Genomic DNA, 25,565 nt, shown 5'->3' with positions numbered 1-25,565 from the left:
GGTATTTATTAGCACTTAAGATGAGACGGGTACTGGGCCAGGTACCACAAACACAAAGATGCATAAGACGTCACTAACAAAGAACAAGTCACTTGGTTTCTGTGAGTCCTGGGCTTCTCAGTGTAAATATGGAGACTGAATTAGCTTGATAAGATCCCCTAGCTCTAAATTTTAATTTTAAAGATTTTTCCAGTTGCTATCTAAAGTATTACAGTTTTGATCAAGTTGTAGATAACAGAAAAGAATGTTCAAGCAACAAAACAATATTCATCAGTATAAAATACTTGAATGTATATGCAAATATTAAAATAAATCAGAATGAAAAATTAACTCCAAAGCAAATCATGCTCTAGAGTTAAATAGAGATTACAAGGAAAATCCTTTGAAATATGTATTCAATCAATTAAGGGTGATGATTCCAAATGTTACACTTTGTTAAGTTTATGCAGTTCAATGTCTAGGGATGTTTCCTCTGCTCTTTCTGGAGGTAGAATTTGGTGTCAGTACAACCTTTCAGAAAAGGATGGAAGAAATCCTAAACTTGTGGAAGGTATAAATTTGAATAGCAAAGTCATTTGTCTAAGCCAAAATACTGAATAGGTTGGAAACAAAGAAATAATGTGGCCTTGTATATAACTTCAAAAGGCCTAAACCATTACCCCAACTTTCCAAATCTAACTTCTATGACTCTGAATAAGGGTCAACAAAGATTTCATTTGCAAAAAGAGAAAAAAAGCTGCATATTCTTAGACTTTTCTTCAAACTTGACTTACATCATTACGTATAACTTCCCTGGAATCCGCTAATAAGTCCATCAACCTTGAAACACCTAGAAACATATAACCATGTGAAAAACACTGGCAGATCAAAAACACAAATAGTGATTCAAATTATAAACAATTTATTAACACATCATTTCAGTCCCCCCCCTTTAGGAATGATCCTCAATTTTATTTTTTTGTTTTTTGTTTGTTTTTGTTTTTTATGATCCTCACTTTTAAATCAAAATAATATAAGGAAGATGAGTCACTTACCCATAGGACTGACTAAAATAATTTGCTGCACTTGAGGCCCTAGTTGTTTTAAAAGAGAAGTAAGAAGCTTCACACCAGGCCAGCGGACGTGGAAATCAAACTCCTACAATATAGGAATTTAAAATATTTAACATTTGTAATTCACATTTTCAAGCAAAACTTTTCAACTAGTAGAATGGTACCAAAAACTATAAACAAACAAAAAAAGAGTCTGTCAAACTTTAAAAAATTAATTTAGGAAATAAAAAGCAATAAAAAGAAAAGAGTTAATATAAATTGATCAAACTGATTAAACAGTTGTTGACTAGATATAACAGTACTTTGTAAAAATGGAAATAAGCAGACAGTATTCTAAGAGACTACATAGTTCTTAAAACACACATGTGAATCTCTTGTAATGATACAACAAATTTCACTATCTTGAAAAGGTATATAGGGGCTTCCCTGGTGGTGCAGTGGTTAAGAATCCGCCTGCCAATGTAGGGGACACAGGTTCGAGCCTTGGTCCAGGAAGATCCCACATGTCGCGGAACAACTAAGCCCGTGCACCACAACTACTGAGCCTGCGCTCTAGAGCCCATGAGCCACAACTACGGAAGCCTGTGTGCCTAGAGCCCGTGCTCTGCAACAAGAAGCCTGTGCACTGCAACAAAGAGTAGCCCCTGCTCGCCGCAACCAGGCTTCCGCGTGCAGCAACGAAGACCCAATGCACCCAAAAATAAATAAATAAATAATTTAGGAAAAAAAAAAAAGTATCTATATGTTGCTTCCTCAATAACACCCAAAAGGGCAACAAAAGAAGCTTATTAAGATGACAAAAATAGCAAGGTTCTTTACTTACCTCTAATAAAGATAACAGAAGAGTGACATTTTCTTGCTGCTTAATGAAAATTTCTGTAAACTGGCTTCCCAAATCCTCACTCTGTCTTGTGGAGTTTTCTTCTGTAATATTCAAAGATAAAGTATTTGGATATGATGCTTTGTTATTTTAAAGTATCCTTTTTGTTGAAAAAGCTAAGCAGAAATGATAATTTTCTTGAAACAGTGTACCTGGAAGTGATATCACAATTATGCTAGAAAGACATATCCTTAAAATAACTTTCAAGGTCATTTAAATAAATTTTTATTCTTTAAATGTTTAAATATGATATTCAAAGAAAATATATTTAGATTTTCACATTTTCTCAAGGTCATTTTTCAGTTAAACTTCTAATTAGAGTACAAGGGAACTTATTGGGGTGTTAGAAATATTCTATCTCAAATGTGATAGTGGTTATGCTACTGTATACATTTGCCCAAAACACAGGACTATACAACCCCAAAGAGTAAATTTTAATGTATGTAAATTATACCTCAAAAGCTCCTCCCCCCCAAACATTACTGAACATATAGTCCTTGCTGACTCTGTTACTATGTTAAATAATTTAATTTTAAAATTAAACCGATCATCTACAGATTTTTCAGTATCTTTTTCAAGCAAATCAACATATATATCTTATAGTTATTTGGCAATAAAACCAGAATTTGCATTTAAGTTTTCACTTATTCCTTAAAAGATTTTATATTTGTCCTTAACACTTAAAAGTCTTTAAGCTATTTGTTGTTTCAATGTACCTTGTCAAAAAAATATAAAGGATCACTAAAAGCTGAAGCAACAATTGCCAAAGCAAATTATCATTTAAAATCTGCCTACTCTAATAAATGCAATTTAGAGATGGCAAATACACTACTCCCCATCCCCTTACCCATTCCAGACACAGCTAAGCCTTTTCCACATATTGCTCCAGGCAGTGACTATAAACCAAAGGAGTTGGCAGTTAAGATCAAACATATTTATTATCTCTCAAATAGTTCTTTTTTAAATGTGAGATTTTAATATTAATATACTTTAGAAATGGAAAAAACCCAGCAGATGACAAGAAAAGCAAGACAATCCAACAGTGACAGTGATAATCTCATCTAATTATTTGTAGAGAAAAGAGAAAAGAGACCAAAAGTAGAAAATAAATATTTTAATATTCTGGGTTATTAATAAAACCTAATTTCTAGCATAGTGATTAATATGCTAGTTTTATCCTTCAGAAACCCTAAGAAATATTTCTTCTATCATCTCCTGCATCAGTAAAAGAATTCAGTTTCTGAACCTTAAAACTACATTACTTAAACAAAAAATACTTTACTTTTAAAAGGACTAGTCTGGCTGTGCTAAGAAGATGTCAGGGAAAGAGGGAAATAATAAGGAGAGCAATTTAGGAGGCAATAATCAAGGTAAGTGGTGAAAGTGACTTAGACACTGGTCATAATTCTTATGAAAATAGAAGGAACAAGATTTGTTGGCATATTCCTTACAGAGGTATGAGAAGGGGGGATAAAAAAGGAAAGGTGGTTCTAAGGTTTCAGCCTAAAGAAGTGGAAGGATGGCACTGCCACTTACTGAGATTGGAAACACTGGAAGAAGCAAGTTGAGAGTATAGACAGAATCATAAGTTTAGTTTTGGATGTGTTAAGTTTGAGACATAAAAATTTGAGTGGAGATATCAATCAAGTAAGCAGTTGGATAAACACAAGCATAGCTGTCAGTGGATAAGTTTGGGTTGGACATATACATTAGAATGATAAACATAAAAATGATATTTAAAGTCACAAGACTGGATGATACAGGGCATCTGCAAAAAACTTATAGCTAACATCAAACTTAATAGTAAAAGATTGAATGCTTTCCACTTAAGATGAGGAAAGAGGCAAGAATATCTACTTTCACCAATTCTAATCAACATTGTACTGGAGATCTTAGTGCCATAGGGTAGGAAAAAGAATAAAAGGCATACAGACTGGAACGGAAGAAGTAAAACTGTATTTACAGATGACATGTTTGTCTATGTAGAAAATCCTATGGGATCTACAAAAAACTTACTAGAGAGTGAATTTAGCAAAGTTAAGTGGAATAAAAGGTCAATATACAAAATTAATTGCATTTCTATATACTGGTGATGAACAATTAGAAACTCAAATTTAAAAAACAGCACCAATTAAAACAGTATCAAAAAGTATTAAAGACTTAGGGATAAATCTGATAAAAGATGTGTAAGACCTATTTACTTTGAAAACTCCAAAATGGTGCTGAGAGAAATTAAAGAAGACTTAAATAATATATATACTGTGTTCTTGTATTAGAAGGCACAGTATTGTTAAAATGTCAGTTTGCCCCAAATCAATCTGTAGATTTAACAGAATCCCAATCAAAATCTCCGTAAGTTTTTTCTGTAGAAATTGACAAATTGATTCTAAAATTGATATGGGAGTGTAAAGGACCAAAAAGAGCCAAAATAATTTTGATAAAGAATGAAGTTGGAGGACTTACACTACATAATTTCAAGATATAAAGGTAGGGCAACCAACACATGTCAAGTAGGCAAAACGACAGACATAGAGACCAACAGAATAGGAAGTCCAGAAATAGACCCATTGGCTCACAGACCTAATCATGAGAGCTAAAACTATAAAACTTTTAAAAGAAAACACAGGAGAAAATCTTAGTGATTTTAGGTTTGGCAAAGGTTTCATAAATAGGAAACAAAAGGTCCAAATTATATAAGAAAAAAATTGATAAACTGGAGTTAATCAAAATTAAAAATTTTGCTCTTCAAAAGACAATGTTAGGAAAATAAAAAGGGAAGTCACAGACTGGGAGAAAGTATTTGTGAAATATACATCACAAGGACTTATATCTAGAATATATACAGAACTCTTACAACTCAAGTATAAGAAGACAATCCAGTAAAAAATGAACAAAAGATTTGAATAAATACTTCACCAAAGAATAAAAAGGTATATGGATAGCAAATAATCACATCAAAAATTGTTCAATATAATCATTCATTATGAAAATACAAATTAAAACTACCATGAGATACTATTTCACACCTACCAGAACAGCTAAAATTTAAAAAGACAGACCATATCAAGTATTGGAGAGGATGTGGAAGAACTAGAATTCTCATACACCACCAGTGGGAATGTAAAATGGTACAACTACTTTGAAAAACAGTTTGGCAGTTTCTTATAAAGTTAAATATACACCTACTATTACTTAGCCATTCTATTCCTAGGTATTTACTCAAGAGAAATGAAATACATGTCCACAAAAAGACTTGTACATAGTACGAAGCTTCAAATGTAACAGCTAAAAACATGGAAACAAGCCAAATGCCCACCAACAGGGGAATGGATTAATAAATTGTTATATACTCACACAACAAAATATCAATACTACTCAGCAATAAAAAGGACTAACCTATTGATATACACCATGAATGAAACTCAGAATAATTATGCTGGGTGAAAGAAACCAGACCAAAAAAACCAAAAAGAGGGTATATACTGTATGATCTCATTTACATAAAATTCTAGAAAAATGCAAAGTAATCTACAGTAATCACAGATCTGTGATTGAACAGGGCTAGAAGGAGGAGGAATGGATTACAAACAAGCACAAGGAAACTTGGATACGTTCATTATTTTGGTGGTGGTGGTGATGGTTTCATGGGTTTATACATGTCAAAACTCATGAAATTGTACATTTGTACATTTATTATATTTCAATTATAATTCAATAAAGCTGTGTGTGGGGAAAAGAAATCCAATTGGAGATATCAAGTAAGTATTTGAATATACAATTATGGACATCAGTGGAGAGGTCTGGGTTGGACACATGTATTTGAGAGGCAAGCATACAGACTATATTTGAAGTCACAAGCCTAGATGAGATCACCAAAGGAAAGAATAGAGAAGGAAAGAAATCCATGCCCTGGGATGTTCCAATGTCAAGAGGCTGGGGAGACGAAAGAAAACAGCAAAGGAGACAAAGAAAGAGTAGCGCCGTGAGACAGAAAGAAAATCAGGGGACAGTGGTGACTGAGAAATGAGTGAAAAAGTGTTTCAAAGAGAAAGGAGCAGTTAACTGTCAAGTACTATCTCTGAACTTAACATGAAAGAGAAATGAGAAATTGCTGACACAGGCAAAAGTAATTTGTTTATGAACAGAATGGCTAGGGTACGGAGTAGTCAAATACTTTGTTGAGAGGCAATACAGTAAAAAGGAAGACACTCACAAAGGTTTTTGAGTCAGACCAATTAAGCCCATATTCATCCATTTAGTCACACTACTTTGGGCAAATAGCCCAGATATATCAAGCTTCAGTTTCCTTACTTGTAAAACGGGAACAATTTTCTTTTACACAGGGTTTTCTTTGAGGATTCAAAATAAGTATTGATAAAACATGTAGCACAGTACTTGGTGAATAATAAGTGCTCAACTAACAGCAGCAACATCATCTCTAAAGCAGGATTTCTCAACCTCGGCACTACTGACAATAACGTTGTGAGAGACTCCCTATGCATTTTAGGATGTTTAGCAGCATCCCTGGCCTTTATCCACAAGATACCAGCTGCACTCCCTTACGTATCCTCAAGTTGTGACAACCAAAAATACTTCCAGACGTTAACAAATGTCCTCTAAGTGGCAGGAGGGGCCAAACTGCCCTTAAGAACCACAGTCCTAAGATTTATTATATGCTATATATCTACATGTATTATCAAGTTTTGTTTCTTTTGGCTGTGCCACACGGCTTGTGGGATCTTAGTTCCCCAACCAGGGATCAAACCTGGGCCCTCGGCAGTGAAAGTGCAGAGTCCTAACCACTGGACCACCAGGGAATTCCCTCAAGTTTTAAAATTATACAGAACATAACAATCTTCTTTTGATGATTCAAAAAAATTCTGAGATTCTTGTAAGGTTACTATTAATGAATATTATCACCAAGATGCAAAAGATGTTTAAAAAAACACATATCCTATGATATTCCCAGAAACATGCTTGTCTGTAAGCAAATCCTGTTATTGATATTTTGCCTTATATCTCTTCCTCATAAAAGTTGCATGCAATCTCCCAAAATAAGTAGTTACTTGAGTTTATGGTTGTTTGGATGCCAAATAAAATTAAATTTCCTGCATTTTTAACATTAGTAAACTATTAATTTTTGCCCTTCAAGTTTAATTTTTTAGATTAATGGTGGCTTCAGAAGAATTGTTTAGGGAAGCAGTCATTATTTCCACTGAAATATTTCCATTATTTCAGGAAAAACAGATAGAGGGGGGCATGAAGGGATGAAAAAAAGTACACTTGAAAGCTATCTACATGTTACTGCACAATTATTATGTCAAGGGTATTAAGTTAAGGTGGCACAGGCTTGATGCTACAAAGGTCTAATATTAATCAGAAGGAAGTTTAATACTCAAACATAACTAGCGTGGACTCAAGGGACGATATCTATCACTGATCTGCTTAAAAGATTTCCTGCTGTTCCATTGGGAGCAGATAAAATCCTGTGCCCTAATTATTCAAACACCTCTGAACGTAAAATTTTGCATGGTACATTGTGGTTTTCAATGCTCAAAGTTGAATTTACCATGGAGTTGGAAAAAAACTCAGACTGGGTAAGTAGCAAGAGTGCACACCCTTCCCATTTTATTTGCAAGGTGACATGATGATGGAAAGGGAGATGACAAAGAAATTGGAAAAGATATGGAAATTTGGGAGCTAATAAAATCTTCTGAAAATCTCCCTCTTTGGAATCAGCTATGAATAAGAGCCCTGATTCCCATGGTATGGTAAATGCCCTGTATCCAATAAAATTTCATGATTCGCTGGGCTAATGAGCCTATGTTGTTTTTACCTACCCTGGAACCCTAACAAACCATGGCTCTGTGGCGGATGGTAACAAGAACAAATACCTAGCCAAATTCTAATGAAATTCTATAGACAAAAAAGCAGATAAAGAAAACTACAAAAAGTGGCCCACACATGTGAAGAAAATAGCTCTCCAAATACATGAGAAATCTATATTGAAAAGGCAAGCAACTTAACTGTCTCTACCTTAGAACTGTTTCCCTCTAGAAAGTACTATCACAGCAATGCAATGACCTAATTGCGATGCTTTGTAGGGCTATTTTGCATTTGCATATTTTCATATTTATTGCATGAAACAACACTTGGGTATATAATTAATAAAATGCTTTTGAAATATAATTTATTTTACAATGGTTTTTATTTGAGTGGTGTGAATACAGTAGAGAATACAAACTCAACTACAGGGGCAAGACAGTAATGTATGTGAATGAAGCAGGCCAGGTATAAGACTACAGAAAGGATGGAGAGTACATGCCCGATCTAAGGAAAGCAGCACTTACTCAGCTCCAGCTGACTCTGCCGTGGGAGAATGCAGGCCCAGGTGTTGTCGGTCTTCAGATTTTTTAAAAAGAGAAGTTTAAAATCTAAAAACTGATGCAAAACCTCCCAATTTTTAATATTAGGAACTTATTTATTACTTAAAATACTAAGTGGCCAATCTTGCTTATAAGACAGATAATGCCCTTGGGCCCAAAGATTGTGACTTCTAGAGAAGAGCTCAAAATAAAATTCACTGACATTTGGGAGAATATTCAAAAACTTGTTAAGTTAATCTTAAAAGGAAGAGAGGAAGGGCTTCCCTGGTGGTGCAGTGGTTAAGAATCCGCCTGCCAATTGCAGGGGACACGGGCTCGAGCCCTGGACCGGGAAGATCCCACATGCCGCGGAGCAACTAAGCCCGTGCGCCAGAACTACTGAGTGGGAGAATATTCAAAAACTTGTTAAGTTAATCTTAAAAGGAAGAGAGGAAGGGCTTCCCTGGTGGTGCAGTGGTTAAGAATCCGCCTGCCAATTGCAGGGGACACGGGCTCGAGCCCTGGACCGGGAAGATCCCACATGCCGCGGAGCAACTAAGCCCGTGCGCCAGAACTACTGAGCCTGCGCTCTACAGCCCGTGCCCCGCAACAAGAGAAGCCACCGCAATGAGAAGCCCGCACACCGCAACCAAGAGTAGCCCCCGCTCGCCGCAAATAGAGAAAGCCCGCACACAGCAACAAAGACCCAACGCAGCCAAAAATAAATAAATAAAGGAAGGGAGGAAAACCATACAGACTTGATGGATTCTTCCTATGAAATATTTTAAAAATGCTGAAATATTTTTATGTGGATAAATACAAACAATTAAGCTGTAGGTTTAAGCCTTGGTTAGTATTTCTCGAAATGCAGGACTGTGTGGCACATTAACAGGTATCTCATGCACATTAACAGGTATCTCATGAAAGCAAGTGCAGGTGTACAAATGTATTTGGATTAAACAAAATTGAACAGGTTTCTTTACTGCAGGATTCTCAGTATTTACTATATTAATGTAAATTTTGTGAAGTTTCAGAGTGGAACATACTATGTTACATTTATTTAACTATAGACACCTTTTAATACAGAGAACTCTAGGTCTTTTGTGCTATACTTTAAGGAACATAGGTTTAACCCAAGAAAAAGCTTAATTCAATGTATGCATTGAGCACACGCTAATAACTTAGTAGGAAGTAGACTTAATACTGTACATTCAATTTATTCTGTAGCTATACTGTATAAAATACTATAGCTTAGCAGTATATAATTAAGATCTGTTTTGAATTGAACTAGTAAAATATGATCCAGTTCCAGGAATCTACAGCTCCTTCTGGTTTAATATTGTCAACGAAAAAAGTGTTAGTGACATATACTCCACTTCCTTTAAGTTATAGTCTTAAGACAGCACTTCTGAATTTTAATGTATTTGATAAGCAATTAAAGTAACATACAAAGCTATTTTGATGTAGAAGTAAATTAAGCTAAAACTACTACACTAATTATATCTAAAGGTTGTAAACCAAAACTTCATGAAATATTATATCTATTTCACATGTAAGCAAAGGTGTGAGACAATTAACCATCCTTTCTCATCCAATATATTTAAAAAATTCTAGAGCTAAGTCTATTTTTTACATCCTATAGCTGATATACTACTTGGTATACTTATCATAACCTGTAAATGTCCCTTTACTGTACGATAAATGAAAAATTAAGAACAAAATGGCCCTTTGATATTATAGTGAAAATAAACCTATGACAGGTACATGAAATTAAAGATTGCTTTTAAAAAGTCCTTATATACCTCTGGAAACACTTCAGGCCTATTTATGTAACTGGCTTTTAACTAAATATTTGTATATACATTTATTCTTCATATGTATTTACAGCTGTATTTTTTCCAGTGGTATAAACAATATTAAAAAACATTCTGGACCTTCTCTTTGGAACTCCACTCCATATCAAGTTCATAACCCATATTATGGAGGACAAAACGGCTTCATAGGAAGAGATATTCTAATAAAAGTAGTCCGGGCTTCCCTGGTGGCGCAGTGGTTGAGAATCCGCCTGCCGATGCAGGGGACACGGGCTCGTGCCCCAGTCCGGAAAGATCCCACATGCTGCGGAGCGGCTGGGCCCGTGAGCCATGGCCGCTGAGCCTGTGCGTCCGGAGCGTGCGCTCCGCAACGGGAGAGGCCACAACAGTGAGAGGCCCGCATACCGGGAAAAAAAAAAAAAAAAAAAAAAGTAGTCCTATCACAGAGTGAGGGAATATCAAGTAACCTTCTTTTACACTGTGGTCAATTAGTTAAACAAGTACACCTATATTTTTTTAACATTTGTCTGCATCGTATAAACTAGTTATATAAATTACAAGATTAATAAAGAATCTAGTCAGAAAAATGGCCATAATTTATTAAATCAGAAATCTATGGAATACAAAAAAATGTATCAAAAAAAATCCTGTTACCCTACTTACTAGACAATACTATGTAAGTTACATGATCACTGGGTTTTCATTTTCTCATCTTTTTAGAAAAGACAAAAATGTCACCTACCTCACAGGTTGCTATGAGGATCAAATAAGATAATGGACATAAAAGCACTGTGAAATTTAAAGCTCTATACAAATATGCTGAAATAACAATAGAAACAACAACTACTGATCTGTACTACTCAACAAGGAAATAGCATTGTCACAAGAGTCAAGGCATAATGCTTAATATTATCTGCTTTCAAAAAAGGGGTTCAAATTTCACAAAAGGTGATGCTATACAGCTTAATAAGTTAGTTTTTTTGTTAGTTTATTGTTAGGTACAGGCAATTTTGTTATGTACCATTTTAAACCTACTTTAGAAAAGGATTTGTTCTTCCTCATTTTAAAAAGTTAAGGATCTCACGAAAAATGGTAAAACAAAATAAAATGTGGTTACTTAAATTATGAGGAAAAGAAGCATCAATGTTAAAAGTAAATGGAACTTGAAAAGGACCACCAGAAAAAAGAAAACAGTATTGGTGAGTTTTATAAATTAATATAAAAAATGTCAGTAACCAGACATTATTGTGCATGCATTATTTTAAAGGGACAATATCAACATACAAGTATTCTCTGAACTGGAATACCTTCCAGTTCTTATTGAATATAGGTAAAATTTATATGTATACATATATATGTATACATTTTCAAATATTATTTTTATTTTTAAATAAACTGCCTCAAAATTTTTTCCCCAGGAAGTATATAAAAAGTAATTTGAATAGATTGTCCTACCAGAGAAAAAGCTTAGTTTTGTTAAAATATGCACTAGAATATTTTCTGTGTTCTGGACAATAGATTTAGTAGCCATAGAAACAATAAATAGTAATATAAGATTATCAAATATTCCTCTTTAATGAAGAAATTCTTATATAGTGAAACAAATCTCAAGATTTTTTATACCAGCCAGAAGAAACTCACTTGACAGTGTCCTTTTATATTATCAGAAATTATGCCTAAAAGCATCATGCATATTAAATGCAATCTTTTACCTTCAACATCATCTGAAAAGGTAGACAGAAATAAATAAATAAATAGTGGGGGATAAAAGTTTCTTATATAATAGTATTCACAATAAAATAAATAAGAGCTTAAAAACATCAAATAAACAATATAATCTCTTGAAAGAAGAGACTCATACTCATTTTACTCAAATCTGAGATATCCTAATAGAGATACAGCATATGCTATAAATGTAGGATTATGAGACATATTTATCAATAAATTGAAGGGTTATTAAAATATCCTCAAGGTAAAGAACTCTAAAATGAAGTTCATTATGGCAGCTAAGAATTATCTTTTGATGAAGCAGTAAAGAGAGAGTACCAATAACAGAACTGAAGGCCATATTTCTCAATATCTAGATTTTTAAAAATTGACTCTTTCAGGCTATTACCCTAACTTCACATTTTAATCTTTCCTAGAAGAAATGATTCTACTACTGTTTCTCCAAAGAATCGTTTATCCTGTTTCATCCAAAGAATCATTTTTAGATGTTGAATTAAAAATAAGGAGCCCAAATACATTAAGAGAAGCAAAAAGTTAGACTTTAAACATTATTAGATTGCAAATTTATAATAAAGGAAAACTACCTAATTGATGCTATATAGTTTTTTAAAACACAAAAATTATCACTACAAACTAGAAAAGAGCTAAATTTTCCATCTGAAACAACTAAGAAGAGTCTTTTTCTTTAATGTTTTCTAACAAGTGTATTGTATCTAACTTTCTCATCTGAGAAATGACTAGGAGAATTAAGTATCTTTATCTTCAAAGTGTGTTCTTGCATGTACTGTATTTAAGTATTGTCATGTGACTGATAGCCTCTTTTTCCATGGGAACCAAATTATGTTTACTAAAGATTTTTTACTAAAGAAATTAATAAAGTCAAATTGTCAGCTAGATATCACAGAGAAATAAAAATTTAAGAAAAAGGATATTCAAGTCTAAGAAATTGTGACTATTCAGCACAACCCAGTTTCAAAAGTTCCTACTACTGGTATCTTGTGAAGTTAATATCTACATATATTTCTGTTCTACTTTTATTTCTATAAAATATGTGCAAACTCAATATTATCTACATTTCCTTATGCCTTGTCTACTCAGATTTTGGAAGACCCTATAACTTCCGTCTAAATCAGACTTATAAAATGCATGAATATCACCCTTCTGATTGTCTAGAAAAATGAAAGATGCACTGTGTCCTACTACAACAGCCAATGTGATATGAGGAAAGCACTCTTCAACAGCACTGTAAAATGTTACTCAGTGCATGTTTTTACAATAAATGGAACAAAATGTATAGACTTCCAGTCAAGTATTTCACATGCTGGGAGTTCCCTGGTAGGCCTAGTGGTCAGGATTCCAGGCTTTCACTGCTGTGGCCTGGGTTCAGTCCCAGGTCTGGGAACTGAGATCCTGGAAGCCACGCAGCGTGACCAAAACAAAACAAAACATAACAAAACCTTCTAAATTTAAAAAATTGTTGCTCTTTATAAGTTAACATAAGTCTTATGTGAAAAGTTTAACTATACTAACTTCATACTGCTCACCAGGTAACATATAAATAAAATAGTTGATTTTTTAATCAATAGCCAAAAATGATTATTTAATCTAGGGAATACTAATATTCATTCTGCTCAACTAAAATCAATACAAAGAGAGGGAAAAATATTTTTTAAAAAAGAAGAATCTAATTCCATCTCCAAATCACATACAAAGCAATCATCTTAAAGATATTTTTCTGGAACTAAGCTAATGTCTTCCCTTTATTGATGAAAAACAAAAACCAAAAAACAAAAAAAGAAGAAAAAAAGAAAAAATCCTTATAAATAAATTTATAAAATAAACTCAACCTTAAACCAGCAAAATTGGCACAATCCAGTTGATTTTATGTACAGAGAACACAGTAAAAGAAACTTACCTACTTCTTCTTCTTCATCATTAGATATTATATTATATAGTGTGTCCAAAGCATAACCTATTATTTCAGAATCCGAACTGGAAGAGAGAAATTATTATACTTATACACTGCTAGTTAGAGTATAGCTGTTATGACCATTTTATACTCTTATTTAACAAGACTGTAGGAAATATTAATCCCATTTCTGAAAACCTACCCTAAGAAAATATCAGAGTGCAAACTGTTAAGATGTATAAAGGTTTATTTTTATTTATAAGAGTGAAAAATTAGAAGCAACCTAAATGTCCAATATTTTTTTTTAAGTGTGGTAAATCCATACCTACAGCAGCAATTATAAAATGTATTTTTAAAGAATGTTTAATGACATGGTAATTAAAACACCCTTGATTTAGTGCCAGTAGGAAAAAACTGAATATTAACAATTAATGTGCAGAATGATCCAATCTAGCAAAAAATATATATATACATTCATGTGTGTCTATATATATTTTAAGAAAACCTTATAAATAAATTTGTAAAATAAACCCAACTTTAAAACCAGCAAAATCAGTACAAGCCAGGTAATTTTATAAGTCTGTATGTATGTTTACATATATGCTTTATAATATATATATAATCTTTATATAACACATATGTTTATATAAACATAACTGTTATCTCTAGTTGGACCTCTAGAATTTGTTTCCCTGATTTATATCTTATTTTCTAAAAAAAAAAAAAAAACTTATGATAAACATGTACTATTTATAATATCAGGAAGTGTAAGATTTTTTTTGTTTTTTCTTTTCTCTTCTATTTCAGGAAGTGTAAGATTTTTTAGTTGTTGATAAACAGACAAATTTTGAAAGCATGATGGAGGATGATGGCATTTAGAGTGAAAAGCAAGAGTGAGATACAGGTCAGAAAGATTCAGTGAATATGAAGAAGTGACTAGGAGTGAAAGCAAAGATGAGGGACAAAAGGGGTCACAACCAGAGGATATAAATCTCAAATGAAGTGGGTCTTTAAAATTATTATTATTTATCATTCTCGTTTTTGAGAAATTTTGAGGGACATCTTTTAAGAGACTATTGAGAAAGTAGGAACACAAGGGAACTTCCTGAAAATGAAAATCCAATAACTAACATATGTAATGGTGAAAGACTAAATGCTTTAGCCCTAAGATGAGGAACAAGATAATGATGTCTCCTCCAGCCACTTCTATCCAACATTGAACTTGAGGTTCTAGCTCGAGCAATTAGGCAAGAAAAAGAAATAAAAGGCATACAGATTGGAAAGGAAGAACTAAAACTACACCTATTCCCAGATGACATGATCTTGTACACAGAAAATCCTAAGGAATCCACTAAAAACCTATTAGAACTAGTAAACAAATTCAGCAAAATTGAAGAACATATGCTCAATATAAAAAAAAATCAGCTGTATTTCTGTACACTAGCAATGAACAATCAGAAAATAAAATTAAAAGAACAATTCTATTTAAATAACATAAAGAAGATTTAAATACTTTGGAATAAATTGTACTAAAGTACAAGACTGAAAACTACAAAACACTGTTGAAAGAAATTACCTAAAACTCAAATAAATGAAAAGATAATCTGTGTTCATGAATAGGAAGATGTAATGCTGTTAACATGGTAATATACCCCAACTTGATTTACAGATTCACACAATCCCTATAAAAATCCCAGCTGCCAACTGATCATAAAATCTGTATGGGAATTCAACGTATCCAGAATAGCCAAAATAATCTTCAAAAAGAAAAACAAAGTTGAAGGACTCACATTTTCTGATTTCAAAACCTACCGCAAAATTATAGTAATCAAGACTGTGGCACTGGCGTAAGAACAGACATAGAGATCAACAGAATAGAGAGTCTAAAAATAAAGTCTAACATTTATTTCAATTGATTTTTGGCAAGGATGCAAAGACCATTCAATGAGGAAAGAACAGTCTCTTGAACAAATGGTGCTAGGACAACTAGATATCCACATGAAAAAAATGAAGCTGGACCCCTACTTCACACCATATACAAAAATTAACTCAAAATGGGAGATCAGATCTAAATGTAAGAGCTAAAGCTATAAAACTTTTAGAAGAAAACACAGGTACAAATATTCAAAGCATTGGATTAGGCAATGGTTTCTTAGATTTGACAGCAAAAGCATAAGCAAGAAAAGATAAAACAGGTAAATTACATTTTGTCAAAATTAAAAACTTTTGTCTTTCAAAGGACACTATCAAGAAAATGTCCTTTGGGGCTTCCCTGGTGGCACAGTGGTTAAGAATCCACCTGCCAATGCAGGGGACACGGGTCCGAGCCCTGGTCCAGGAAGATCCCACGTGCGGCAGAGCAACTAAGCCTGTGCACAACTACTGAAGCCTGAGTGCCTAGAGCCCATGCTCCAAAACAAAGAGAAGCCACCGCAATGAGAAGCCCATGCACTGTAATGAAGAGTAGCCCCCACTTGCCACAACTAAAGCCCTCGTGCAGCAACGAAGACCCATCGCAGCCAAAAAAAAATAAAATAAATACAATAAATAAATTTTTTTTAAAAAGTGTCCTTTGACGACTCAAAGAATGGGAAAAAAAATATTTGCAAATCATGTCTGTTAAGGGACTTGTATCCAGAATGTATACATACAACTGAATAATAAAAAGACAAGTAACCAAATTAATAGCAGGCAAAAGAGACATTTCTCTAAAAAAGATATACAAGGGGACTTTCCCGGTGGTCCAGTGGTTAAGACTACATGCTTCCATTGCAGGGGGGCCCGGGTTCAATCCTTGCTCAGGGACCTAAGATCCTGCATGCCACGGGGCCAAAAAAAATAATAATAATAATAAAAAAATAAAAAAGATACACAAATGGTTAAATAAGTACATGAAAAGATACTCAACATCATTAGTCATTAGGTAAATACAAATCAAAACCAAAATAAGAAGCCAAGTTCACCCACTAGGATGGCCATTTTAAAAAAGGGACAATAGGGATTCCCTGGTGGCACAGTGGTTGAGAGTCCGCCTGCCGATGCAGGGGATACGGGTTCGTGCCCCGGTCCGGGAAGACCCACATGCCGCGGAGCGGCTAGGCCCGTGAGCCATGGCCGCTGAGCCTGTGCGTCCAGAGCCTGTGCTCCGCAATGGGAGAGGCCACAACAGTGAGAGGCCCGCGTACCGCCAAAAAAAAAAAAAAAAAAAAGGGACAATAACAAGTGTTGGTGAGGAGAAATTGGACCTTTATACACTTCAGATGAAGATATAAAATGGCGCAGCCTCCATGCAAGAGTTTGGCAATTTCTTAAAAAGTTAAACCACATGACCCAACAATTGCATTCCTTTGTATAAAACATATGTTCACACAAAAACTAGTACACAAATGTTCATAATAGCATTATTCATAACAGCCAATAAACGGAAATATCCCAAATGTCTGTCAACAGAAGAATGGCTAAACAAATATGGTATATCCATACAATGGAATATTATTCAGACAAAAAAGGGATGAAATACTAATACATGTTATAACATGGATGGACCATGAAATATTATGCTATGTGAAAGAAGCCAGACACAAAAGCCACACATTGTATGATTCCATTTATATGAAATGTCCAAAACAGTCAAATTTATACAGACACAAAGGAGACTGGTGGTTGCTAGGCACTGGGGGGAGGAGGGGATAGGCAATGACAACTAATGGATACTGGATTTCTTTTGAAGTGATGAAAATGTTCTGGAATTAGATAGTGGTGATAGTTGCACAACTTTGTGAATATAGTAAAACCATTGAAACGTACACTTAAAAAAAACAAAAAAAAACCTACTGAGGTGTCATGGTTTGGAAACAGTTTCCATCAGACAACTTTCAGGCCCTGAGTGTGGGACTTGGGAGAACAAGCAGTCTCTCCTCAAGATGGCTGTAAGAGAAGCAGACCCATGGACAGACGGAGAGTTTCAAGCCAGGCCAAGAAAGGGAACACAACTCTCTGTGATGTAGCCAGGCATGAAGGGGATTCAGTTGAAGGATTCTGAGAGTGTTAGTTAGGCCAAGAGCAGAAGCATCAAAGAGTAATGAAGATGAGAAGTGGAAAGAGATGGCTGCAGAATATAGACCTTTGCAATCAGTGAAGTTAAGAAAACACAGAACATTCTGAGAACAGACGATAACAGATAAGTATTGGAAGCAAATGGAAAGGGAATTCAGCACAAGAGAAGGAAAGAAACACAAGAAGGCTCAGAGAAGTTTGGCTTTGTTTGTTGCCTAAGGGTCATAATAAAACACCCATCAGCCTCTAACATGATCAATTATTAGTTCACGCATTCACCAGGCTATATGGTACACCCTATTTCTAAACATGGTGCCTGGCACATAGTAAATGTGCTATAATGTTTTAAAAAATATATTTCTTAACCTTTATATCAAGAGTATCTACACATTTATTTTCTACTGTGCACTAAAAATGACAATAAGGGCCACTTTACATAGAGGTAGATTCTGTTTTCCATATCAAGATGTTAGTCGTTTCATTATCAACTTTATAAGACTCAGTGAGAAAATGTATACATAAAGACACATGAAATAAAAAAGAAAAATTATATGTATGTATAATAATCACACTGAATTTTTTTTCACCTAAGGCCCATTTTCTCATAACTTGGAATATTGTTTAAAGCAGGTAATTAACTTGGGTTACTTTATTAGTTTTCTACTGATGCTGTAATAAATTACCACAAACTTAGTGGCTTATACGATACAAATATAGTACTTTACTGTTCTGGAAGTCAGGTCTGAAATGGGTCTCACTGGACTAAAATCAAGGTCTCAGCAGGGCTGCCTTCCTTTCTGATGGCTTTAAGGGGAGAATCCATTTCCTTGCCTTTTCCAGTTCTAGAGGCCTCCTTTAATCTTTAAAGCCAGCAAAGACAGGTTGAGATCTTCTCATATCATCTCATCCCGACCTCCTCTTCTGCATTCCTCTTCTACTTTTAAGAAGCCTCAGGATTATACTGGGCCCACCTGGATAACCCAACATAATCTCCCCTATCTCAAAATCCATAACTTAATCATATCTTCAAAGTCCCTTTGCCATCTAAGGTAACATTCATAGGTTGTGATGATAGAATATAAATATCTTTGGGGGAACCATTACTCTGCCTACTGCAGTTGCCCACTCTGGTGTTAATAAAACAGACAGTCCTGACATATCCAGTGGATTTATTCAAACACATTAGAATCAGTTGGCTTTGAAAGGTAGCCAATGTGGGTTACACTGAGGAGGATAGAAAAGGTTCTACTTGGTATGAACAAGCAGCTGGGCACTGCTGAAATATAATTAAAAAAGGGGTTATGAGGTTAGACAAGCAGCATCTTGATCTTTAAAAAGCTTATATGCTTTGCTTTGTTTGAGGAACTTGGACTTCACACTGCACGGAGCTGTGAAATGCATTAAATAGGTGAGTGATAGAAGATTTACATTTCAGACAGAAATGTAAATGAAATGAAATTCTTGAAATGAATGGAAGGACAAAGAGATCAGAGGCAAAGAATACAGTCTGAGGTGGTGGTGGTTTGGTTTTTTTTAAATTAATTAATTTATTTTTGGCTGTGTTGGGTCTTCGTTTCTGTGCAAGGGCTTTCTCTAGTTGCTGTGAGCAGGGGCCACTCTTCATCACGGTGCGCGGGCCTCTCACTATAGCGGCCTCTCTTGTTGCGGAGCACAGGCTCCAGACGCGCAGGCTCAGTAGTTGTGGCTCACGGGCCCAGTTGCTCTGCGGCATGTGGGATCTTCCCAGACCAGGGCTTGAACCCATGTCCCCTGCATTGGCAGGCGGATTCTTAACCACTGCGCCACCAGGAGGAAGCCAGTGGTGGTTTTAAAATATGTCAAAAAAAAAACCTCTTTGATACAGCTCCTTTCAAAAGGTGGACCCTAATTCTCGTCTTTTTAAGTGTAGGCTGTATTTATTTACTTGTTTCTAATAAAATAAAATGTGATGGGATTGATGATATGTGACTTCTGAGACTAAGTCCTACAAGGCATTGTGGCTTTGTTCTCTCTCTAGGGTCACCTGCTCTGGGAGAAGCCAGTTCCCATATCATGAGGATGCTCAAGCAGCCCTACAGAGAGCAACAAGGGGTTGCTTGTTGAGGTACTGAGGCCTCTTGCCAACAGCAGTGTGAGTGACCTATCTTGGAATCAGATACTCCAGCCCCAGTCAAGCCTTCAGATGACTGTACTCCTGGCTGACATCTTGCATGCAACCTCATGAGAGACCCTGAGCCAGACCACCTAGCTAAGCCACTTCTGAATTCCTGATCCACAGAAACTGTGACATTAATATTTGTTGTTTTGAAGTAATATGTTATGCAGCAATAGATAACTAATACAGCGGCTATGAAAATGGCTTAAGTGATTGATATTGAGAGCCAGAACTAAGACCAACAATGGAAATCAAGAAAATTCACGGATTCCAGCTTTTTTTTTGTCTGGATGGGCATAATGGGTTAAGGAGAGGGATAAGTTCACAAATCCTCCAGTTTCCTGTTTTAATGAAAAGGTGCTAACTGGGATGAACTTGTGTCAAAGGCAGTTGAAATGGATTGGGTGGGTAGGGGGGATGTGGTGGAATAGGAGTAGGACAACTAGAGACAAATTAACTTTTGAACATTTAAAATTTAAGATAGCTCTGAGAGTTCTTGATATGGCAGAAACGTCTGTTGAACAGCTAAAGCTTTAGGATATATTTATTAACTAGGGGTAAGATTTGAAAGTTACTCATGTTTAGTTGTTAATTAAAACCAAAGATGCAGATACTCTCTTAAAGAGAAATTGAAAGAGCAAAAACTAGGCTGAGTGATTTTTCCCTTAAGACATCATTCTATTAGTACAGTTTATTTCTCTCCCCCCAAAAAGAAAGTCTGGATAACTGATATACCATAATATTCATGTTATATTATAGAACAGTACATTATAGTATATCTGAATGAAAATCAACACATTCATTTGGTCAATTCAAACTCCAAATTTCAAACCTTTAATTAGCAGTAACTTCATTACATTTTTATATAATGGAAAACTTTCAACCCCTGAAGTTTGAGATTATGTCTGTCCTAATGCTTAATTAGCACAGTGGTTTGCACCTAGTATCCAATAACTGTTTATTGAAATGACAACTGAAAGTCAAAACTTAATAGCCTTAATATGTCAATCATTTCTGGAATAGTGACTCTAAAACAAATTAATTAAAATTTCAAGAAATATTAGGGAGAAAAATCATTAAATAGAGACATACCGATCTGTTTGTAAAACGTGGATAAGATGTTCCATAGCTTGAATACCCACTTCCAAGCGATATTTCTGCACAAAAGAAAAATGTTATTTAAGTAACTAATTCCAACTTAATAAACTTAATAACTGATAAAGTGTTACAGACCTTAGATAATGATTTGAGAGCACGCACAGCATTTCTTCGATCATCCAGTAAAGTAGATGAAGCTACTCTATCACAAAGCTTTTGAATCTGTCAGGGAAAAATGAAATAGCATTAATAGAATAAAAAGAACAAAAAAGAAACATCAAATTTTCCCCCAAATTTATACCATTTATTTGGAAAAAAAAATCAATAAATGGAATGTCATGGTAATAATCTTTTCAAAAATGGAAATAACTAGGTAGTATTATAATCTTGTTACAGAGATCAAATAGATTTTTCACAGAGACCTGAAAAATGGAAGTGGTGGAAGAGAAGTCAAATAAAGTAAGTCATATAAATTGAGGAATTAAGAGAAATTAGTAGAACCAGAGCTTTCTAAACATACCTATTATAGCTGTTTGAACCAAGAGGGTTGCATAATCCATTAGGGTTATGGTATATGATGGGAAGTTAATAAAAAGAAAATTAAAATAATGATTGTTGACATCATAACTTCACCCTAACGTTTCCACTATATATTTGAACAAGAAAACTCAGAACTGTTTATCAAAAATTTAAAGTGTGCCTCAAAATCTAGAAGGGTGGAATGTTCCAAGCAACAAATCTGCAAGAATTAAAATTTGAACTGAACTTTAAAATAAACCTTGGAGCATTCATTATTTACAACAGTAAAAAATTGGAAACAACTGTCCATCAAGAGAAGAAAAACTAAATAAATTGTGGTACATTCTTCAGTTGAATACAATGCAGCTACTCAAAAAAAATTAACTGTACTGACATGAAAATACTGTGATTTAATAAATAGTGGGGAAAAAAGAGCAAGCGGTGGGCTTCCATGGTGGCGCAGTGGTTGAGAGTCCACCTGCCGATGCAGGGGAAACGGGTTCGTGTCCCGGTCCGGGAAGATACCACATGCCGCGGAGCGGCTGGGCCCGTGAGCCATGGCTGCTGAGCCTGCGCGTCCGGAGCCTGTGCTCCACAACGGGAGAGGCCACAACAGTGAGAGGCCCGCATAACGCAAAAAAAAAAAAAAAAAAAAAAAGAGCAAGTGTTAAAACTATATGTAAATTCTGAGTCCACTGTAGCAAAAGTACAAAACCGTGTGTGTATGTAAAATTGCATTAAAAAAGAATTTGGAAACTTAAAACTATAAAAACTTCTAGAACAAAGCACTGGAGAAAATCCTCGTGACTTTAAAGTAGGCAAAGTTTTCTCAGACACATACTAAGCGTATAACTGATAAAAGAAAAACATGGTAGTTTGGACTTCATCACTCCTGTTCTTCAAAAGTCAGTGTTAAGAGAATGAAAAGATAAGCCACAGAATAGATGAAAATACTTGGAAAACATCTGATAAAGAACAGTTTTTAAAACCACTATACTCAGGTCCTTTATAGCTCTAACAGTTTGTTACTATTTTATTATTATTTATTCCTTAATGACAGTTCTTAGTAAGATTCTATAAATCTGATTTTGGCATAGCAAAAACTTTTACATCCTATGTACTGAAATCAATGGCTTAAATACATATACTGTTTTCCCAATTATGTTTTATAGACTTCTGGTGTCCCAGAAGATATCAACAGACTTCCTATGATCACAGAACCAGTGGGAAACACAAGGTTATACAAAATTAAATATGTTTCTGCACTGCAGGATTTCTAGAAGTCTTCACTATGCTGATTTGCATTTCTTCATACTGCAAATGCAGTATGTCAACCGAGCTTAGCTTTACGTTTTGATTTAATTCATTCTAACTACTCACATTTTGAAATTATTCCTACCTTAAATTGTATTTACTTCATAGTAATTATAGACTTTCCAAAATGAAAATAATAAAACTTTCTCTTTATTAAATAATTGGTTGATAGTTTTTCTACTATAATTTTTTTTTTACCATGAAAAACCTACATAAATACCTCCTGAGAAGAGATAAATCTCAGTACTGTCAGCTTAAAAGAATTTCTCAGGCCAAAAAGAGTTTTCCTGAGTATGAGTATAATTTCTTCTACTTGGGTCTGGTACATCTTTTTTTAATTTTTTTTTAATTTTTTTTTTTTTAATTTTTAAATTTTATTTTTTTTTATACAGCAGGCTCTTATTACTCATCAATTTTATACACATCAGTGTATACATGTCAATCCCAATCACCCAATTCAGCATTCCACCATCGCCACCCCCCCTGCGGCTTTCCCCCCTTGGTGTCCATACGTTTGTTCTCTACATCTGTGTCTCAACATCTGCCCTGCAAACTGGTTCATCTGTACCATTTTTCTAGGTTCCACATACATGCGCTAGTAGAAGATATTTGTTTTTCTCTTTCTGAATTACTTCACTCTGTATGACAGTCTCTAGATCCATCCACGTCTCAACAAATGAGCCAATTTCGTTCCTTTTTATGGCTGAGTAATATTCCATTGTATATATGCACCACAACCTCTTTATCCATTCATCTGCCGACGGGCATTTAGGTTGCTTCCATGACCTGGCTACTGTAAATAGTGCTGCAGTGAACACTGGGGTGCATGTGACTTTTTGAATTATGGTTCTCTGGGTATATGCCCAGTAGTGGGATTGCTGGATCATATGGTAATTCTATTTTTAGTTTTGTAAGGAACTACCATACTGTTCTCCATAGTGGCTGTATCAATTTACATTCCCACCAACAGTGCAACAGTTTCTCCACACCCTCTCCAGCATTTGTTGTTTGTAGATTTTCTGATGATGCCCATTCTAACTGGTGTGAGGTGATACCTCATTGTACTTTTGATTTGCATTTCTCTAATAATTAGTCATTTTGAGCAGCTTTTCATGCGCTTCTTGGCCATTGGTATGTCTTCTTTGGAGAAATGTCTATTTAGGTCTTCTGCCCATTTTTGGATTGGGTTGTTTGTTTCTTTAATATTGACCTGCATGAGCTGTTTATATATTTTGGAGATTAATCCTTTGTCTGTTGATTCGTTTGCAAATATTTCCTCCCATTCTGAGGGGTGTCTTTTCGTCGTGTTTATGGTCTCCTTTGCTGTGCAAAAGCTTTGATGTTTCATTAGGTCCCATTTGTTTATTTTTGTTTTTATTTCCATTACGCTAGGAGGTGGATCAAAAAAGATCTTGCTGTGATTTACGTCAAAGAGTGTTCTTCTTATGTTTTCCTCTAAAAGTTTTATAGTGTCCGGTCTTACACTTAGGTTTAGAATCCATTTTGAATTTATTTTTATATATGGTGTTAGGGAGTGTTCTAATTTCATTCTTTTACATGTAGCTGTCCAGTTTTCCCAGCACCACTTATTGAAGAGACTGTCTTTTCTCCATTGTATATCCTTGGAGGGTTGTCTTTTGGTCTTGTTTATGGTATCCTTTGCTGTGCAAAAGCTTTTAAGTTTCATTAAGTCCCATTTGTTTATTTTTCTTTTTATTTCCATTTCTCTATGAGGTGGGTCAAAAAGGATCTTGCTGTGATTTATGTCATAGTGTGTTCTGCCTATGTTTTCCTCTAAGAGTTTGATAGTGTGTGGCCTTACATTTAGGTCTTTAATCCATTTTGAGTTTATTTTTGTGTATGGTGTTAGGGAGTGTTCTAATTTCATTCTTTTACATGTAGCTGTCCAGTTTTCCCAGCACCACTTATTGAAGAGACTGTCTTTTCTCCATTGTATATCCTTCCATCCTTTCTCATAGATTAGTTGACCATAGGTGCGTGGGTTTATCTCTGGGCTTTCTATCTTGTTCCATTGATCTATGGTTCTGTTTTTGTGCCAGTACCATATTGTCTTGATTACTGTAGCTTTGTAGTATAGTCTGAAGTCAGGGAGTCTGATTCCTCCAGCTCCGTTTTTTTCCATCAAGACTGCTTTGGCTATTTGGGTTCATATGTGTCTCCATACATAGTGTATAGGAATGCAAGAGATTTCTGTGCAATAATTTTGTATCCTGCAAATTTACCACATTCATTGATTAGCTATAGTAGCTTTCTGGTGGCATTTTTAGGATTCTCTATGTATAGTATCATGTCATCTGCAAACAGTGACAGTTTTCCTTCTTCTTTTCCAATTTGTATTCCTTTTATTTCTTTTTCTTCTCTGATTGCCGTGCCTAGGACTTCCAAAACTATGTTGAATAATAGTGGTGAGAGTGGACATCCTTGTCTTGCTACTGATCTTAGAGGAAATGCTTTCAGTTTTTCACCATTGAGAATGATGTTTGCTGTGGGTTTGTTGTATATGGCCTTTATTATGTTGAGGGGGGTTCCCTCTGTGCCCACTTTCTGTACAGTTTTTATCAAAAATTGGTGTTGAATTTTGTTGAATGAAAGCTTTTTCTGCATCTATTGAGATGATCATATGGTTTTTATTCTTCAATTTGTTAACATGGTGT

The 25,565-nt window shown here is 34.8% G+C and overlaps 1 protein-coding gene and 1 non-coding gene across 4 annotated transcripts in view; both read right to left on the bottom strand.

Moving 5' to 3' along the window:
- The window catches only part of USO1 (USO1 vesicle transport factor), a 91,097-nt gene that overhangs the window by 41,607 nt on the left and 23,925 nt on the right, over nucleotides 1–25,565 (bottom strand). For all 3 annotated transcript variants that reach the window (XM_028491919.2, XM_007113647.4, XM_055086030.1), the window contains exons 2-7: nucleotides 21,193–21,279; nucleotides 21,052–21,116; nucleotides 13,755–13,831; nucleotides 1,876–1,976; nucleotides 1,035–1,137; nucleotides 774–829 (exon numbers count right to left, since the gene is read on the bottom strand). In XM_028491919.2, the coding sequence (XP_028347720.1) occupies nucleotides 774–829; nucleotides 1,035–1,137; nucleotides 1,876–1,976; nucleotides 13,755–13,831; nucleotides 21,052–21,116; nucleotides 21,193–21,279 (489 nt within the window). The remainder of the gene's footprint in view (nucleotides 1–773; nucleotides 830–1,034; nucleotides 1,138–1,875; nucleotides 1,977–13,754; nucleotides 13,832–21,051; nucleotides 21,117–21,192; nucleotides 21,280–25,565) is intronic.
- On the bottom strand, nucleotides 6,677–6,749 carry TRNAE-UUC (transfer RNA glutamic acid (anticodon UUC)). The gene has a single exon. It is a non-coding gene; the product is annotated as a tRNA-Glu (tRNA).

The sequence above is a fragment of the Physeter macrocephalus genome, chromosome 7, assembly GCF_002837175.3.
Source record: "Physeter macrocephalus isolate SW-GA chromosome 7, ASM283717v5, whole genome shotgun sequence".
Taxonomy (NCBI): domain Eukaryota; kingdom Metazoa; phylum Chordata; class Mammalia; order Artiodactyla; family Physeteridae; genus Physeter; species Physeter macrocephalus.
Note: the sequence above shows the minus strand (reverse complement) of the source record. Positions and strands in the feature narration are given on the sequence as shown.